The 18,063-nt window shown below is 41.7% G+C and overlaps 2 protein-coding genes across 3 annotated transcripts; one reads left to right on the top strand and one right to left on the bottom strand.

Moving 5' to 3' along the window:
- Positions 1-3,114: 3,114 nt before the first annotated feature.
- ftr82 (finTRIM family, member 82) lies at positions 3,115-7,911 on the bottom strand. Its single transcript, XM_038708605.1, has 7 exons — positions 7,200-7,911; positions 5,701-5,796; positions 5,290-5,523; positions 5,030-5,189; positions 4,884-4,940; positions 4,623-4,688; positions 3,115-4,521 (listed from the first exon to the last, which is right to left on the bottom strand). The coding sequence occupies exons 1-7, from the start codon at positions 7,788-7,790 to the stop codon at positions 4,001-4,003; spliced, it is 1,725 nt and encodes a 574-aa protein (XP_038564533.1). The 5' UTR covers positions 7,791-7,911; the 3' UTR covers positions 3,115-4,000.
- A 3,699-nt stretch (positions 7,912-11,610) lies between these two features.
- ftr83 (finTRIM family, member 83) lies at positions 11,611-16,945 on the top strand. Of its 2 annotated transcripts, XM_038709321.1 has the most exons (8): positions 11,611-12,310; positions 12,799-12,894; positions 13,081-13,314; positions 13,659-13,818; positions 13,969-14,025; positions 14,795-14,863; positions 15,559-15,637; positions 16,066-16,199. In XM_038709321.1, exons 1-7 carry the CDS (start codon positions 11,735-11,737, stop codon positions 15,609-15,611), a joined length of 1,245 nt encoding a protein of 414 aa, XP_038565249.1. In that variant the 5' UTR covers positions 11,611-11,734; the 3' UTR covers positions 15,612-15,637; positions 16,066-16,199. The 2 variants fall into 2 exon arrangements, with proteins under 2 accessions (XP_038565249.1, XP_038565247.1); XM_038709319.1 differs by lacking the exon at positions 15,559-15,637 and having other exon boundaries at positions 11,617-12,310; positions 16,066-16,945.
- The last annotated feature ends 1,118 nt before the right edge of the window (positions 16,946-18,063 follow it).

The raw sequence follows: 18,063 nt of genomic DNA, 5'->3' as shown, positions 1-18,063 counted from the left end.
ACAAAGATTGGCAAATTCGCCACTGGCGCCCTGTGCTCTTCACAGATGAAAGCAGGTTCATACTGAGCACATGTGACAGACGTGACAGAGTTTGGAGACGCCGTGGAGAACGTTCTGCTGCCTGCAACATCCTCCAGCATGACCGGTTTGGCGGTGGGTCAGTAATGGTGTGGGGTGGCATTTCTTTGGGGGGCCGCACAGCCCTCCATGTGCTCGCCAGAGGTAGCCTGACTGCCATTAGGTACCGAGATGAGATCCTAAGACCCCTTGTGAGACTATATGCTGGTGCGGTTGGCCCTGGGTCCCTCCTAATGCAAGACAATGCTAGACCTCATGTGGCTGGAGTGTGTCAGCAGTTCCTGCAAGAGGAAGGCATTGATGCTATGGACCAGCCCGCCCGTTCCCCAGACCTGAATCCAACTGAACACATCTGGGACATCATGTCTCGCTCCATCCACCAACGCCATGTTGCACCACAGACTGTCCAGGATGCTTTAGTCCAGGTCTGGGAGGAGATCCCTCAGGAGACCATCCGCCACCTCATCAGGAGCATGCCCAGGCGTTGTAGGGAGGTCATACAGGCATGTGGAGGCCGCACACACTACTGAGCCTCATTTTGACTCCATGGGTTGATAAATTTGATTTCCATTGATAATTTTTGTGTGATTTTGTTGTCAACACATTCAACTATGTAAAGAAAGGAGTATTTAATGAGATTATTTCATTCATTCAGATATAGGATGTGTTATTTTAGTGTTCCCTTTATTTTTTTTGAGCAGTGTATATAACTAAACAAAATTCTGTCCTTCCACTCACTTAACTGTTGCACACCCCATCTCCTCCTTAACAAATGCATTGGATTTGCATTTGTCTTGTTTATGCAGTTAAAAGCCATCTAGATATTTACCTATCTATATGTTGACCCAAGTAGCTAATCAGCAAATGAAATGGCAGCAACTCAATGCATAGACATGTAGACGTGTTCAAGACAACTTGCTGAAGTTCAAACCAGGCAACACAATGGGGAAGAAAGGGGATGTAAGTGACTTTGAACGTGGCATGGTTGGTGGTGCCAGACAGGCTGGTCTGAGTATTTCAGAAACTGCTGATCTACTGGGATTTAAATGCACAACCAACTCTAGGGTTTACAGAGGACCATCTGAAAAGGAGAAAGCATCCACTGAGCTGCAGCTGTGTGGACAAAAATGCCTTGTCGATGTTAGAGGTCAGAGGAGAATGGGCAGAGTGGTTCGAGGTGACAGAAAGGCAACAGTAATAACCACTTGTAACAACCGAGCATCCGTCTATACGTGACAGCCTACCTGAGTATTGTTACTGACCATGCCCATCCCTTTATTACCACAGTGTACCCATCTTCTGATGGCTTCTTCCAGCAGGATAATGCACCATGTCACAAAGCTCAAATCACCTCAAACTGGTTTCTTGAACACGACAATGAGTTCTCTGCACTCCAGTGGCCTCCACAGTCACCAGATCTCAATCCACCGTGGGATGTGGTGGAACGGATGATTCATATCATGGAAGTGCAGCCGACAAATCTGCAGCAACTGTGTGATGCTATCATGTCAATATGGACCAAAAGTCTCTGAGGAATGTTTCCAACACGTTGAAAGTATGTAAGAATTAAGGCAGTTCTGAAGGCAAAAGAGGGTCCAACCCGGTACTAGCAAGGTGTACCTAATAAAGTGGCCAGTAAGTGTATATGTACAGGTGCATTTCAGAAAATTAGAATGTTGTGGAAAAGTTCATTTCCCTCCCATATTTTAAGTCAAAAAGTGAAATATATCAGGCCTGTTTTGGTTTTAATCTTGATGATTACAGTTTATAGCTCATGGAAATCCATATCTCAAAATATTAGAATAAAGAATGATTAATACAGAAATGTTGACCTTCTTAAAAGTTAAAAAATTCTGAAAAAGCTTAATTTATGCACTCAGTACTTGGTCGGGGCTCCTTTTGCACAAATTACTGCATTAATGCGGCGTGGCATGGAGACAATCAGCCTGTGGCTCTGGTGAGATGTTATGGAGGCCCAGGTTACTTTGATAGTTGCCTTCAGCTCATCTGTGTTGTTGGTCTGGTGTCTCTCACTTTCCTCTTAACAAAACCACATAGATTCCCTATGGAGTTTGGGTCAGGCGAGTTGACTGGCCAATCAAGCTAAGTAATACCATAGTCAGCAAACCGGTAGGTGGTTTTGGACCTGTGGGCAGGTGCCAAGTCCTGCAGGAAAAGGAAATCAGCTTCTCCATAAAGCTTGTCAGCAGATGGGAGCGTGAAATGCTCTAAAACCTCCTGGCAGATGCTGCATTGACTCTGGACTTACTAAAACACAGTGGACCAACACCAGCAGATAACATTGCCCCCCAAATCATCACAGACTGTGGAAACTTTAAACTGGACTTGGATTCTGTGCCTCTCCACTCATCCTCTAGACTCTGGGACTATTCCAAATGAAAAGCAAAATTTACTTTCATCTGTCATCCCTGTTGCTTGTGCACCTTTTCCTACCACACTTTTTAACCTTCCTGTCAACTTTCCATGAATATGCTTTGACACAGCCAGCCCTTTCAGCAATGACCTTCTGTGGCTTACCCTCCATTTCTGTATTCTATATTATTTATTGGAATATTTTAAGATGGATTTTTGATTTCCGTGAGCTGTAAGCCGAAATCATCAGGATTTAAAAAAACAACCCTGAAATATTTCACTTTGTGTAATCAATTTAGAACATATGAAAGTTTAACTTTTTAAATAAAATTATGTAAAAAAATGAACCTTTCCATAATACTTAAATTTTCTAAAATGCACCTGTATATTTTATACAGTACATACATTATATCATAGTAACGGTGGTCATTACAATTTTATTTCGGTTCAATTCCTGTAAGCAACCGATAGAGGGAGCTGTCAGTATTGTCACTACTCAGGTAGCGTTAGTACTGAAAGTAGAGAGCGGTTCTATTTTCTCATTTAAATCCACATTTAACAGATCTATCATTTCTAATCCAATGAGACATTTCATTTGGCAGTGTAGATGTAGTAACATTTAATCCATATGTTTCTATGTATAGATAAATAATAAAAAAAATCACAAAATTCATGTAGCTCTTTATTTAGAACTTGCAATGAATAATTTTGTTACAAAACAAGTCTTTTCTTGGTATCAATTATACTCTGGTTGTCCATTATACAAGTAAATATACATCAAATTAAATAGGGGTTAGTTCAAGTGAAGTAAAAAAACTAAAACTGTAAAGACTCTCAGCAACTATCAGATGATATCAAAACATGACAGTGAAATGACGATGAAATATTCTTCTGGATGTGTTGGAACCATAATAATACCTGTAAAAGCACCAATATAAAGCTTGTTGTATTAATCATACCGATCGTAAGAGTGTAATATATTTGAAATGAATTATGCAATAATATTGGCCAACAATGTAATGACCTATCATAAAAAAAAAAAACAGGTTAACTTACTGTACACTCACTGTGCTTTATAATTACATCATCACTTGAAATATGTCACACCCTTTGTGAAGTAATATGTAGTGTAAAAATGTATTCTGTGCATGTAACATTAACACGTTTAGCTCACTGAGAGGCGAGCACATGCGTGCAGACATGTTAATATGTAATATTATCAAGCAGTTATTATTATATGCAAAAAAAGGATAACACTTGTATTTATATTGTGTTTGTGGGATTATGTAGTAATTATGTATTTTGATAATGTCTTGTAAATGTGATTTAACAGCAAAAATGCAAAACATTGTATAATGTAAAAAGTAAAAAAAGTAAAAAAAAACAGTATATACCGCATTTAAGAGGGATATTTTTCTTAAATAATAATGTAGTTTGGTACAGTTTCCAAATTTTCAAAAATACGTATTACGAAAAGCATTGCTGTATATTATGAGAAGCACATGGAAAATATGTTCAGATTTTCAGATAAGAGCTCAGATATCAGTGTTCATTTGATGTTGCAGATCTTGACTGAGGTTCCAACTCCAAAGCCTGGATAGAGGGGCTCAACAAATTTGGTCTCAAACCTGTGCAGGAGGGTCATGGTGCTGCCAATGCTATAAAATGCCAGCACACCCGCAGTGTGGTCCAGGTACACGCCTATCCTGGGGGAGTGGGGGGCGTTGATGGCTTTGTCCACCCGGTTATGCCAGGCGGAGTAACCTGTGTCAGAACACAGGAGACTCCAGGATTTGTCGTTGTAGCCCAGCAGACACAGTGAGCCTTTGCCCTTCCGACTAAGGCTCTTGTAGGCCACTCCAACGGAGAACTCCCCACTCCATTCGATCTCCCAGTAGAAGCGACCTCCGGACAGGGCCTCCCGGCACAGCACCTGGGCAAAGCTGTCAAACCTCTCCGTGTTGTCTCCGTAGGGCTGCAGGTCCCTGGTGCGGATGACTTTTCTGTTGTTTTCAGAGATGTAAAGCTCCTTGTAGGCTGTGCTAGGGTCCAGTTTCAGCTGGCAGAAGTCTGAAGGAGAAGAAGCAATACATTTTTATAATATTTATTTGGTAACTGAATTGTGTTAGTCATCAACTGACATATTTCAGGTAAATACACCAGATACTTACATTTCACAAAATCTGCTCTGCCCTTTGGCTCTGGAGGAGGAGCGTTGTCCACTGCCATTTCTTTGCCTGAACATGAACAATCACTGTGTTAGGTCAATGTGAACTGCATACACCCACACACATGCCTTTAATTCTTTTGTTGATGCGTTTTTGCAATTTTATCATTTATAATTGCTTTGTGGTTTTTCCTCCAATAATATATGGCGACTACATTATCAACCTAAATAATAATTAACTTCCTACAGACGTGACAGCGCTCACCTCTGCTCCTTCTGTCCAATGTTCGACTTTCTGTAGTGTACACTGGGACCTCAGTCACTGTAAGACAGAACACATTGATAGTTAGCAAGTTTGTTGCTTTCTGGCCATCATGTAGAAGTATTGTGTTTCTGCTGTTAAAGTCAGACCTGACTTGGAGATCTTAAGCAGCTCCTCTCTGCCAAACTCCTCGAGGCGTTCCTTGATCTCAGCCACAGCTTTCCTGACAGCCCCGAAGGAGAAGTCAGGGTTCACCGTCACTCTGGGTATGAAGCTGTCATCAGTGGGGGTGCAGAGGTAGTTGAAGTTCTGATGAGAAAAGAAAAGCAAGTGTTGTGAGTTAACACCATCAAATGGCAACTCCAGATGTATTTCTTAAATGTATAGTTGCTCTAAAGCTGTATGTTACCTGCAAAAAATGGATGTGGTCATCGGTGCTGTACAGCTGCTTGAGGCCGGACTCTTTTTTCTTAAGTTCATCAATCTCTTGTTCCAGCCGCTCGATCAAAGCCTCAGCCTGGTTGAAAGCAGCCTTCTCATTGATACCAATCAGCTTGGTCACCTCTGACCTCATCCTCTCAATGGCGCGGATCATGTCCTCAAACATCTTCTGGCTCTCCACCATGGCTCTGTGGGCCGAGTTCTGGACGGAACAGCCGAGATGTCAGTGTTTTACAGAAGACACTGCAATAGTAAACATCTTACAGCAATTTCTTGCATGGAAATACATGAAATTTACTGGTTGAAATATTAATAATTAAGAAAGTTGGTTGGTGGAAAGATATAGTATATCTATGGATTATCAACACATAATCCTCACCTTCAGTGAATCTGCAGCAGTCTTCAGTTCCTCCAGCTCCTTCATCCTCTCCTGGCATTTTTGTCTAATCTCAGCTTGGGAAACTCCCAAGAGTTTCTGTAAAATGAAGGTATGTTACACAGCCATCTATTTCACTGTTTTGTTAAGCATGAACTCTACTATGCTGTCTGGCTTTAATAGCTTCCTTTAATTTAATATGCAGATTTTGCATACTTCTTCAAAAGCTGCATTCAATTCAAATTATAACATGTAGTCGAACGTCATGCTGTTTAATTGTGTGAGATGTAAAGCCACATGTTGGTTCAATGAAAACATTCTTTCTCATCAAGGAATATCTGGGGAGGCCCTTTGGCATGTCTACTAAACCCTACTCAAAGAATCTTCTTAATAAGGCCAGCTTTTATCTCAGAGGAAGAGGTGGGGGGGAAATCTGTAATGGAATTCTGGCCATGTGAGGAATGTGAATCTACCGCTGCCTGACTTTTAAAAAGATGTTTCAAGGTGCACACAGCACTGACATGCAGAATAGACGGCTTCTAATTCAGCTTTTACTCGAGCCCACCAACCCATTCTTCAAGATAAGCTTGAGGAATGTGGGGAATCTAGGGAGGGTGGGGTGAACATGAGAGGGGGAGGGGAGAGAGCGGGAGACGGAGTGAGATGTGTGAAACTCAGGTTGTAAATCGCTGTATGAGAGAAACCAGAGTCCCTATGTTGTACAGAAAACAGCGGGGTGAATTATTACCTCATCATACCCTAAAAACTCTTTAGCCCAAATTCCTGGCTACCATAAAAACACATAAAATCTATAGTTCTCTGAACACTGCAGCTTTGTACTACAGTATCTGTTGACATCCTTATCTACTCTACATTGTTTTGGGCAGTGTGACTGGTGAGTCATTTGAATGTGCATTGCTGCGGCTACAAACACTGTGATTGGTTGAGCATGAGGTGTTGAAGGCCTTGACTCCCTGACATTCCAGTATCATTAGATGCACTCCCACAGGTGGGAACCAATGGAGCAGAAGGAAGTCTGCAGTTTCTGTGTATCTATCCCACAGATGGAACTTTCAGAAAAAGCAGCTTTCAGAGAGCTGGATTTGTTTTGCCAGTGAATGCCAGTTTAGCTGATAGCATTGACGAAATGGGTCAAAGTACAACTGCCAGTCGTAGTGCAGGGGCAGGAGTTGGGAAAAACACCCTGTTTGCTTTCACTCAAAATACTCAAATCACTATATATTTCCTATGGGTCAAGGTTGTGCCTCTTTTAAAAGGTTCATCTGTCTGAAAAACACACTAGAATTGTATTAAGAGGTGAGTTTCATCTTGTGTTTTCTCTTATTAAATAGTACACTGCTCATCTTTCTGACATAATACTTTCATTCTCTGAGAAGCTGATTGAATGTGACTTTTCTAATAGGTGTACAATATTGTTCTTGTGCCTTTGAGAATTTAGTCCATTAAAAGGAGCCATCAACAGAGACAGGAGGATTTCTTACCTGTTTCTCGCCCCTCTCTGCCTCAGCAGAGACAATGTCATGGCCCCTGTGTTCACTGACTGTGCAGATAGCACAGATACACATCTGGTCTGTTCGACAGAAGAGCTCCAGGGACTTCTGGTGTTGCGGGCAAATCTTCCTGTCCAGGTTTCCCAGCTCATCCACCAGCTTGTGCCTTTTGAATGTGGCTGATTCATAGTGTGGCTTCAGGTGCTTCTCGCAGTAGGACGCCAGACAGTTAAGACAGGACTTCACAGCCTTTAATTTCTTTCCAGAGCAGAAGTCACAGGGGACATCACTTGGTCCAGCATAGAGGTTCCCCTGGGACGTGTTGAGGTTGAGGGTCAGACCGCTCTTCTTGATCTTCTCAGCCACCATGCTCAGAGTGGCATTTGGTCGCAGTACCGGCCTCTGGGTGAATGTGATCTTACACTGGGGACAAATGTAAATCCCCGTGTAGTCAGCTTCATTCCAGTAGCCACTGATGCAGTCCATACAAAAACTGTGGCCACAGGGGATAGCCACAGGGTCCCTTAGGAGGTTTAGACACAGAGAACAGCTGAAGTAATCTGGAGTAGTGTGATCAGCCATTGTAATGGACTCAAAACACTGTCGGAAACAGACAGAGAATGCCAGGAGCAGTTAGAAATTTTGTCGAGTGTGCCTAGGAGCCCGCCCTCAAGAGTGTGGAACAACCTGCCAGAAACACGACCTACTTGTATTTCTGAATTCCAGAGGTTATTGATTGAAAGCAGACAAGGCCCTCCCCCTGTGTTGAGAGTATATCGAGCCCTGCCCAGTTCAGATAAGCAGGTTGAGCAAAGAGGGAGAGGGAGAGGGAGAGGGAGAGGGAGAGGGAAAGGGAGAGGGAGAGGGCGGGCAGACAGGAGAGGTGAGAAAGAGAAAGGACAGAAAGGAGCGAAAGAAAAAGAATGAATAAAAGGTGCAAGAAGTTGCAACAAATGTGCTAGAAAAAGCTCCCATTTTCCTCATGGTATCCTTTTTTCCCGAAGTTCTCATGTGGCTCATCTGTGGATGTATTGTGCACACACTTCTCGGCAGCTGTATTTCCACCTATTGTTGTCAGACAGAATTGCCATTGTCTTAAACCGGTTATAGTCCGACAAACATAAATGTAGCCTAAGGTACTGTAGGAATTTAAGGGACCACCCAATAATCAAACAAAGACGCTGTGAGCTCAAGCAGAGTTTCAAAATCATATCAAACATCCCGGTTTGCTCCTTTTATCATCACAAACTTGTTCAGGGTTGCAGTATTTGCACTTTGTCCAGTCAAACCAGTCGATTCAGTTTTACTGAATCGACTGGTTTACTGACATTTTTTTTCCACGTTTGTGCAACAGAAGGAATATATTCATGGTTGGGTTGAGACACCAAACGGAAACACACGTGCACAGTGCGTGTACACATGCAGAACATTCCTTTCAGGTGCAGGGGTGTCATTGCAATGCATAATGTACATATTTGTGTGCGTGCTTCACTAGAAGTTAACTTGCATTATTTAATTCCTAGAAATGTCTCACTCATAGTTACCTAATGTAACCCTGTGACCCCTGACTCATTCTGCAACTTGAAGTGCCTGCTGACATCATAGACTCTGATTAGCATTTCAATTAGGCCTAGTCTATTGGTGTCTACCAGTAATCCACAGTATTTCTGCAGTGTTTTTCTATCTTTTGTTCAACATCAAAGTCCCTAATGTGCAGGAATTCTTGCTTGAAATAAAATTTGTGCAATGTATTTTGCATTTACTGTCTGATGCATAATCATGTAACAAAAAAGAAAGTGTATTTAAGGTTGTAAAAAGTACATTGGCTGCACCTTCACTTGTGGTGAAACTACACTAGGTAGTTTCACCACTCCATATTTGGTCCGGTTTCTGATAAGCCAGTATTTCCTTCCTTCCTCCAGAGTAAAGAGGGCACTCTGTGCTTACAGATTAACTACCTGTTGGTGGCAAAGACCACCGCCAAGGGACAAGACTTTGAATATATCTTGGATTTATTTTGGAGTTTCTAACTCATGATAGAGGACTATACAGTGCATATATGACCAAAACCTCTATTTATTTGAGAATTTATGATTTAACAACAAGCCTCGCTAAAGGAGTAGCAAGTTCCAGTGTTCTTTGATGAAGCAGACAGAAACTTCAAAATCATGGATAGCTCAGTCTACGTTTAAGGAGAAAGGTCACCCTTCATCAAAGTTCAGTGTGCGTGCTCACTGCAAGGCGAGTGCAGGAGAACACAAATGGCTATTTGATCAAAGGAAATAGGGACCCACATTACTGAGTGTGAGTAATAAAAACAGGAAGACACAATATTTAAGTGTGTTTTGGGAAATCAGTTGACACATTTGTTGATGCTGGCACATACACAAGAGTACTGAAACAATGTCCTACTAAAAACCGGACTACTGCAAAAATAGTGGTCCTGTTATTTTTAAGGTATCGTGACAACAATTACCAGATTTGACATAAAATACAAAATGGCATGGTAAGATTTTGTGTGCATTGTTTGTGGCTTGTTTTACCTAACCACTGGACTACGAGTCCTTGTCCTACAAACCTGCAACATGAGGAAGTTCAGGGAAAGCATATTTGCATTTTGTATCACATGCTTTTAAGTTGAGCTAGGGTCATATGTAAATAATGCACGCTTGACAGATGTTCATTTAATGTTTGTTCTCATAAGCCTATGAAACAGATTCTTAGGTGAAAGAAATGTTGAGTTGGTGCAGCAGAAGTCAAGGAGAACCGTTGGTGGCTCAGATAACAAGGCGAACAAACTAAAAAAAATAAAAAATAAAAACATAAAAATGTGCAAAGAGAGGAAAATGCTTTTCAAGACAATAATAAAATGTCTTACTCGAGATCAGTTTTGAGGCCTGTTGAAATGCAATTTAAATACTGTTGATATGATTAAGACAATAAACTTAGATAAGCAGACAAGTCACTAAAACTCTGGAGAGTGACTAAGCTCAACCACATACCCCTATAACTGATATTATTTTGTTGAATTTGTCAGTGTCATTGGAAATAGAATAAGACTTATTGAGTTCACATGTAAAGTAGGTGCAATGAATATTAAATATGACTATTAACTTTGTAACTTTGTATGTAATCATAATATAATTCTCTATTCTTACCTTTTGAAGGTAAAAATTATTATTTGAAATTAAAATCAGTAATTTGGATCTGGAGGACTATGACCCCTGTCAGTGGAATCTTTTGTCAAATAACATGCTACATTTAGTCTTTCATGTCAGCCGTGGGCACTGTTGTTGACGGACAACAGACCCTATAATGCCTGGCACTGGAGCTCGGGCCCTGCTGGCTCTAATACAATGGAATCTTTTAAGTAGGCTTTCTTGGCCCTCCCGTTATCTGGGCTATCAAGTGTAGTTGCATTCCTATCTCCATTTCAACAGCCCCGAAACTCCATCTTGGCTGGGAGGTGTGTTCACTGTATGATGAAATCTACAGAGCAACATACTTAGCTAAGAAAAGTAAACATTCTTATAACTGCTTTGGTTTCAAGCGACATATTTTCTTATTTTAGACAGTATTACAGCTGACTTGCGTAAAGTGCGTGTGTCCTTTCAAACATCATAATAAAGCAGCGTAGTGCAAAGTTGATAATTAACTGGCTATAGGTGAGGTGAAGGTTAGGGAAATCTCACTGGCTGGCCAAAGGAATTGAATTAACTAAGGCCAACAAAGCGGTTAATTTGGCATTACTACACTTCATCCAGTGAGCATACATCACAATGAAAAGAGTCACTGTTAATGCTGCTACTGACAAGACACGACAGCTGACCACCAGAAAAGGGGTTGTATTATTATTAGTCAAAGTGCAGAAAATAATCTCTTTAGCTTGAGGTCAGTTTGTACTGCGACTTGAGTGGGTATCCTCACATGCCCAAAGGAACAGTCTGTCTCCAGGCAATCTCTAACACTCAGCAATTAGAGTACACTCAGCTGTAGAGAGCGTGACACACCTGTGGTTTCTTCACGCACTATTGTTTCATAGAGGCCTACTTTTGAATGTATTTCTGGGATGAAAATACTCATTGATGGCATACTCAACATTGTTGTATAACTGTACTTTTAATGTTGTTTTCAGCCCTTTCCTGCTCAAAAATGTATTAAAACCTTAAGGCCTATATTGTCCTTTTATTTTATTTTATTTTTTACAGTGTTCTAAATAAAATAAAATAAAACATTTAGAAATGACATACATACATACCATGGCCAAAACTTGTATCTTACGGTCACACATTCGATTCGTTCTGCTTTCATTCTGTAACCAGTGGAGGCATTTACTGTGTACTTTTCTGGCCCCACCCTTGTTTTATTGGTTTCGGCTTAACCAGTTTAGCCTCCCTCTCTGTTTACTCTATATAACTTGCGTCCGTTGCACCTGTGAGCTCACTTTGCCACTGTGCTGACACAGGTCACTGCCTGTCTTCGCGGCATCTTCACTGCATTAGAGGGAACAGCACTAAACTGTCTCCATGTCGTTTGAGCAGGACACCTGCTACCTGTGTAAGGAATACCTCAGGGATGCCGTGTCAATCCCGTGTGGCCACATCTTCTGCTCCATTTGCCTGAAGACATACTGGGACCATGCTGACCACACGGGCTCGTACCTCTGCCCACAGTGCAAGGTCAGCTACAGCAAGCGGCCCACCCCGAGGCGCATGGGAGGCTCCCGGCAGTCCACCATCCAACGAAACAGCGACTCCTTTCCACCTCCACCTCCGTCCCCTGACTACAACTACGCAGGACCCCAGGACGTAGGTTGTGACATCTGCGTTGGCAAGAAGCACAAAGCCATCAAGTCCTGCCTGATGTGTCTGGCCCACTACTGCGAGAAACATCTCAAGCCCCACTTTGAGTCAGCCACTTTTAAAAGGCACAAGCTGGTGGATGAAATCGGCCACCTGGACAGACAAATCTGCCCCCAGCATCAGAAGGGTCTGGAGCTGTTCTGTCGCACTGACCAGATGTGTATCTGCGTGCTGTGTACGGTGAAAGAGCACAAAGGTCACGATATGGTGTCTGCTGAGCAGGAGAGGTCAGAGGAACAAGTAAGTAACGCTTCAAACGCTTCAAATTCAGAGTGACGGCGCAGGTTTTGCAGACTGTCACAAGCTGAGCAACAAGCGTCGTAAGAATGTTAAAATGTGGTTTGCTCAGCATGACAAATATTGTTTAACGTTCTCGAAACCTTTGTCTTTTGTGAGTCTATGGTGACACATACATATCAAGGTTCTTTACCTAGTGTCATGGTGGCAGGTGCATGACAGAGCCGTTTACAATAGATGAAACAAGCCCTTAAGCCAACCCCTCAAGCACCCGCCCATATGAAAACAAGACTGCTATCAGCAAGTACAGCTTCCAGTGTCAACTTTGACCCTTACATTATTATTATTAAGTTATCTTGATGTTTTTTATGTTATCTTGTTACCTACAAAGGCATCAAGTAAATCTTGATTAGACTATTTTGTCAGTCTGAGTTTCTGTATCTTGGAATTGCTGTCATTACCATTAACAATGTCCGTTGTGTTACTCGTAGCAAAGGCTGGGCGCCACCCAGGCTGAGATCCAGGAAAAGATTCACGACCGACTCAAGCAGATGGAGGAACTAAAACAAGCAGTGGACTCACTCAAGGTTTGTGCAACCATCATCCATTAGACAGATAAGACCAGACCAACCCATACGGATTGAATGAAAAGTTAATGTTAACTACAGAGACAACATTCCTTCATGTAGGAGTGACGACAGCTGCTCTCGGCGTGCTGGTATAACCAGTGTGACGCCGTTGATTAATGGCACATGTGCGTGTTTCCTGTGCAGAGTTCAGCCCAGAGAGCACTGCAGGAATGCGAGAAGATGTTTGGCGACATGATGCGCTCCATTGAGAGGATGCAGCAAGAGATGACCAAGCTGATCTCCTCCAACAAGCGAGCCGCACTCAACAGTGCAGAGGGCCACATGGAGCGTCTGGGCCATGAGATTGCGGACCTGAAGAGGAGAGACAATGAGATCACCCAGCTGTCCCGCACTGAGGACCACATCCACTTCATCCAGGTAACTGACAGCCTCTCAAAAGAGTCAGTGCCACCATCTCAATATGATAAAAGCACAATAGCACCATCCAGCTGACCTGCGCAGGGTGGCAGAGGGCTAGCGCCTATCCTATCAAGTTTAGACCTGGACGGGTCACCAGTTAATCGCTTGTGTTGCAAAAAACATCATATGTAGTACACCATATAAAATATAGTCCGATTCTGCATCTCACTGCTAATTTCAAGTGTAAATGTGTACCAGTTAATGTACCATGCATTACACCACAAATGTACTGCATGGTGCACAACAAAAACTAATTTAAAGTTTCCCTCTTCATAGCTGCATTGCTGTTTTTTCCTTATTAGAGCTACCACATGCTGATAGCCCAGAATGAGGCTGAGGAGTTGCCTTCAGTGACCGTCAACCCTTACTTCAACTTTGGCCCGGTCAATAAGGCCGTCTCTGAGATGAAACAGCACTTGAATGAATTCAGCAATGAGGAACTGGTTAAGGTAGCCAAGACAGGTGAGTGGAGAGCCAGCATCAAGAACGTGCTGTTCAAAAACACAGAAAAACACAAAATGATTTTGAATTGTTCCTCTGGTATCAATCTGAACATGTTATAAACATATACAGCTGTAACCATGTCAACTCATTCATCTTGTATTTTTGCAGTTAACAAAATGACCTTCTGTCAACTGGATGAATCCAAGAAGAGACGGTCAATTAAAAGTGAGTAATAATAGTACTAATTCTGTCAGACAATCCATAAAGCCAACACAGCTACAGCATTTAGAAATGCTTTTGACCCAAAATGAAAGTTAAGCATAATTTGACCGGGAAAAGTTAAATGTCCTTTGTCCTCAACAGGGCTTTGTGCAATCCTGTTTAGTGCTTGGTCATGGCTGGAGCATAATATTCATTAAAGCATAGCCTGAGGTCACTCAGCTGCCACATGGTTAAATGTTTACTTTGATTAGGATGTCAAACTGCCAGCGAGTTCACATTAGCACACTCGTCTAAAGTAGAAGTTGCATGTTCTGCTCTGGTCAGTCCGGATCAGGATTTCGAGATTTTATGTACAGTCACAGTATTTGGGTTAATATAACAATAATATCACCACTGCCCACTTCACACCGGTTTTCTACACTTACAAGAAAGTACTATTAAAAATAGTTATTGAACTTGCGGTGTTTACTCAGAAATGTTGAGCCACACTAGGTTACTTTGAATCAAACGGTTTTCAGTTGGATCAACTATGCAATAGATTTTAATGGTAGTGGTTTTTTTTTAGTGTCTTTACAAGTTAGTGGTTCTGTTTGGGTTGACAGTGTATTAGTCTTCATAGGGGTAATCCATGTATTGAGCAGTTATTTTTGATTCATTTTCTGTGATTAATAAACAGCACAATGTACTAGAAAGTAATTCTAGATCGTTCAAAGCATTATAATGCATTACGTCACTGGCACTATTTCTGATATGATTGTCTTTACTTTCAAAGGTGAGGAAGCTGTCATGTACAAGTCTCTACCAGTCCAGGAACCTCAGCACAGGGACGATTTCCTGAAATGTGAGTCTCAGCTTCTCTGATTCTGTTTTCTTGTTTTCTGCACTGACACCAATCCCACAAATCCCTAATGATTTTACTGTATGAGGAAAATTAGGCTCTGATGAGGTTCTCTGTCAGACCCTGTGGCAGACCGCAAAATCTGATATTTGGACCTACTGTATATATGTGCTACAGTGTTGACAGAGACTGTGATTGACTTATATATATCATATATGAGCTGGCACGTACACAGCTTTGTGATTTTACTTCAGTTCACAGTTCACAAGTGCTCCCTCGATGTTTAAACTGAGTGCGTGAAAAAGCTGATGTTCAATAACTAGTCACATTAGAACCAAAGCAATTAACAAAAACTTCAATATACATTAAAATATAATTATTGTCATTCAGAACAATCATTGTATTTCACTTTCACTCTGAGTGATCATCCTTTGAAAATGCATGATATTTTTTTTCTACTATTATAAGAATATTAATATAATATAATATAATATAGTTTTAGTCAAATTGTCTGGTGCCAGTTTTCACTAATATCTAACAAAAAACAAACAAACAGCTTTTAGTCTTTAAGGTCACCAGAGTTGGGGTTCAAAGGATTTGAGTCACACCTTTCAGTTACAGTTAAAAATGCACTTTATTAGATGGACTTCTGTTTGGGGTAAAACTCACAAACAGTGTTGATACCTCTGGCATTCCAGATAATAGGCCGGGCAGATCTAGCCGAGGCCACCGGGTGTCCCACCAACTGTGACCCGTAGAGGTGGAGGCATACAGCAGGCAGGTGATATCTAACCCCTGGGATCATTGTGATGTGTGAGGTGGTGGTGGAGCAGTGGATAAGGCACATACCTTTGATGTGAGAGACCTGGGTTCAATTCCCACTGTGACACATCCACCAATGTGTCCCTGAGCAAGACACTTAACCCCTAGTGTTCTTCAGAGGCGTGTGACCTCTGACATATATAGCAATTGTAAATTGCTGTGGATGAATGTAACGTTTGTTTCCAGTCAGAGGCTCTCCCATTTTACTTTCAAATCTTGTTATAGCAGAATTTAGTTAAAATGGTGGTGTAATGGTGAGGGGTGCTTTCAAATGCTGTTAAACGGAGACTTTGTCCATTTTGGGTTTCCTCATTTACATTTATCCCAAACAAATTTAGTAAATGCTTCCTCTTGTGAAGTAAATGTTCGACCTTTCCTCCTAGATGCTTGCCAGCTGACTCTGGACCCAAACACAGCCTACAGACAGCTCTACGTGTCTCGAGGGAATAGGAAAGCTGCCCTAAAGAGAGACCCCCAGTCCTACGGTGACAACCCTGCCAGGTTCGACTCCCTGCCCCAGGTCCTGTGTATGGAGGCTCTCTCTGGAGGAGCTTACTACTGGGAGGTTGACTGGAGCGGTGAGGGGGCTGCTATCGGAGTCACCTACAAAGGCATCAAAAGGACGGGCTACGGAGACACCTGCCGCATTGGCTACAACCGCAAGTCTTGGAGCCTCTTCTGCTCTGATTCCAGCTATTCAGCCCGCCACAACAAAGACCAGATCGAGATCAAAGCACCCTACGCATCACGTATAGGGGTTTTCCTAGACCACACCGGGGGTACCCTCTCTTTCTACAGTGTAGGGAAGAACATGTCTCTCATTCATCGCTTCAAGGCCTCCTTTAGTGAGGCTGTCTATCCAGGCTTCTGGGTTTGGTACGAGTCAGCCATCACCCTCATCCAGCTGTAATCATATAACACGCCTGCAATGATCAACTGTGATTCAGTTTTGTAATTGATATACAGAACAAAAACATTACTTCACATTATCTTACTCCTACATTATAATTCTCTGTTATAATTCTTTTATAAGATTTGATACTTTGTTGTTTGTTTTTGGACTATATCCAGCATGTGTTGAGTATCAGGGGAACTGTTCTTGATGACTGTGAACATTCTGCAAATTGACTTCAATCAGGTGTTCAAAGTGAATGAGCATTTACATTATCATGTGAAATAATGAAGACTTTACTTGATTGAAATGTGCCATTTGATCATTTATATGACTTATTTAATCAATAAACATTTTATAACAAGGATGAACTGTGATATGCTGTTACATTTTTACTTCATACTGCTGCAAACTTTGTCTCCACAGGCTAATAACCTCTCAGCCTGCGTGCCGCACACTAACATTTGAAGCTTGGGATGGAAGAAAACAGTTCATTCATTCATTCAAGCTTTACCTAATCAGATGCAATGCTATCCTCTAAAAAGAAAAACTGAAGGCAGTCACAAGCAATTAGGTTTATAGAATGCATGACAGCTTTAACAGCAGTTAAGAACTCTATGTTCCAGTTTGCTGGTCAGTAAGATCCCAAACCACATGTACCATGCATGCCTCAAGACCAATAAAATGTGTTTGCATTTGTAATACCACCAACATTCAAAATAACTTAAACAAAATGCATCTGTTGTGAGACAGTTCAAGAATGAGAGAATAAATTAATCTGGCTTTGTCTGTGAACAGCAGTGTTGGTTTTGTGGAGGTCTGAGAGGTTTGGAAGGAGCTATGCAGGAGTAGGTGAGGTGTGACTGATGGGTTCACAGATGGTTGGACCTCATCTAGCTGCAGTTTTAAATGTTTGTGGAATGCTGAACTAAGTCCGGCTCTAAAGATCTTTATCATTGTGTTACTCATTAAACGTCTGGACTCAGACAGTTACAGTATTTACTGAGGCATTAGTGAGTTTGCATTTTTTTTTCTTTACAGAAATAGCTGTAAAAGTGGTTCCACTTGATTACTGTAGGAGAAGAAACTAATTTCACTGGCAGAATATTAGAGGTCTGGAACTAGAATAATGACAAAGCATGTTTTTTATGTGTGTTGTCAGTGACATTTTCCCATATCTGACCCTTTTAACCATAATCTCCTTTAGTTTCTACTTGATATTAACAGTTCAACCAAAACTTGCCATGAACATCAAACAGCTCACTTATATAGGACAGAACACAAAATGCAAGCCAATGATTAGACACCAGGAAACATCACAGCTGGTGACACTGACAAACAAAGGCTCTGTAACTTTCAGTATCCTTCTCTTGTGAAGTGAGTTTGTGGAATCCTAAAACTGCAGCCTCAAGGGAACACTTTGAAGATAAAGTAGAGAGGATATGAAAAACTCCTCCAGAATCCTTAAGGTTATGGTCAGCTAGTCAGG

Source organism: Micropterus salmoides, unplaced genomic scaffold, assembly GCF_014851395.1.
Source record: "Micropterus salmoides isolate LMB-PRFRI ecotype aquatic unplaced genomic scaffold, ASM1485139v1 Ms_hic_scaffold_9, whole genome shotgun sequence".
Classification (NCBI taxonomy): domain Eukaryota; kingdom Metazoa; phylum Chordata; class Actinopteri; order Centrarchiformes; family Centrarchidae; genus Micropterus; species Micropterus salmoides.
This window is presented reverse-complemented; position numbering and strand designations above follow the sequence as displayed.

Excerpts from the sequence above, each read along its gene's own strand:
- ftr82 (XM_038708605.1), bottom strand. The coding sequence starts at position 7,790 with ATGGCTGATCACACTACTCCAGATTACTTCAGCTGTTCTCTGTGTCTA. Across the intron at positions 5,524-5,700 it reads CTGCTGCAGATTCACTGAAG|AACTCGGCCCACAGAGCCAT; the intron begins GTGAGGATTATG and ends TGTTCCGTCCAG. Across the intron at positions 5,190-5,289 it reads ACCACATCCATTTTTTGCAG|AACTTCAACTACCTCTGCAC; the intron begins GTAACATACAGC and ends TTTTCTCATCAG.
- ftr83 (XM_038709319.1), top strand. The coding sequence starts at position 11,735 with ATGTCGTTTGAGCAGGACACCTGCTACCTGTGTAAGGAATACCTCAGG. Across the intron at positions 12,311-12,798 it reads AGGAGAGGTCAGAGGAACAA|CAAAGGCTGGGCGCCACCCA; the intron begins GTAAGTAACGCT and ends TGTTACTCGTAG. Across the intron at positions 14,864-16,065 it reads CAGGGACGATTTCCTGAAAT|ATGCTTGCCAGCTGACTCTG; the intron begins GTGAGTCTCAGC and ends CTTTCCTCCTAG.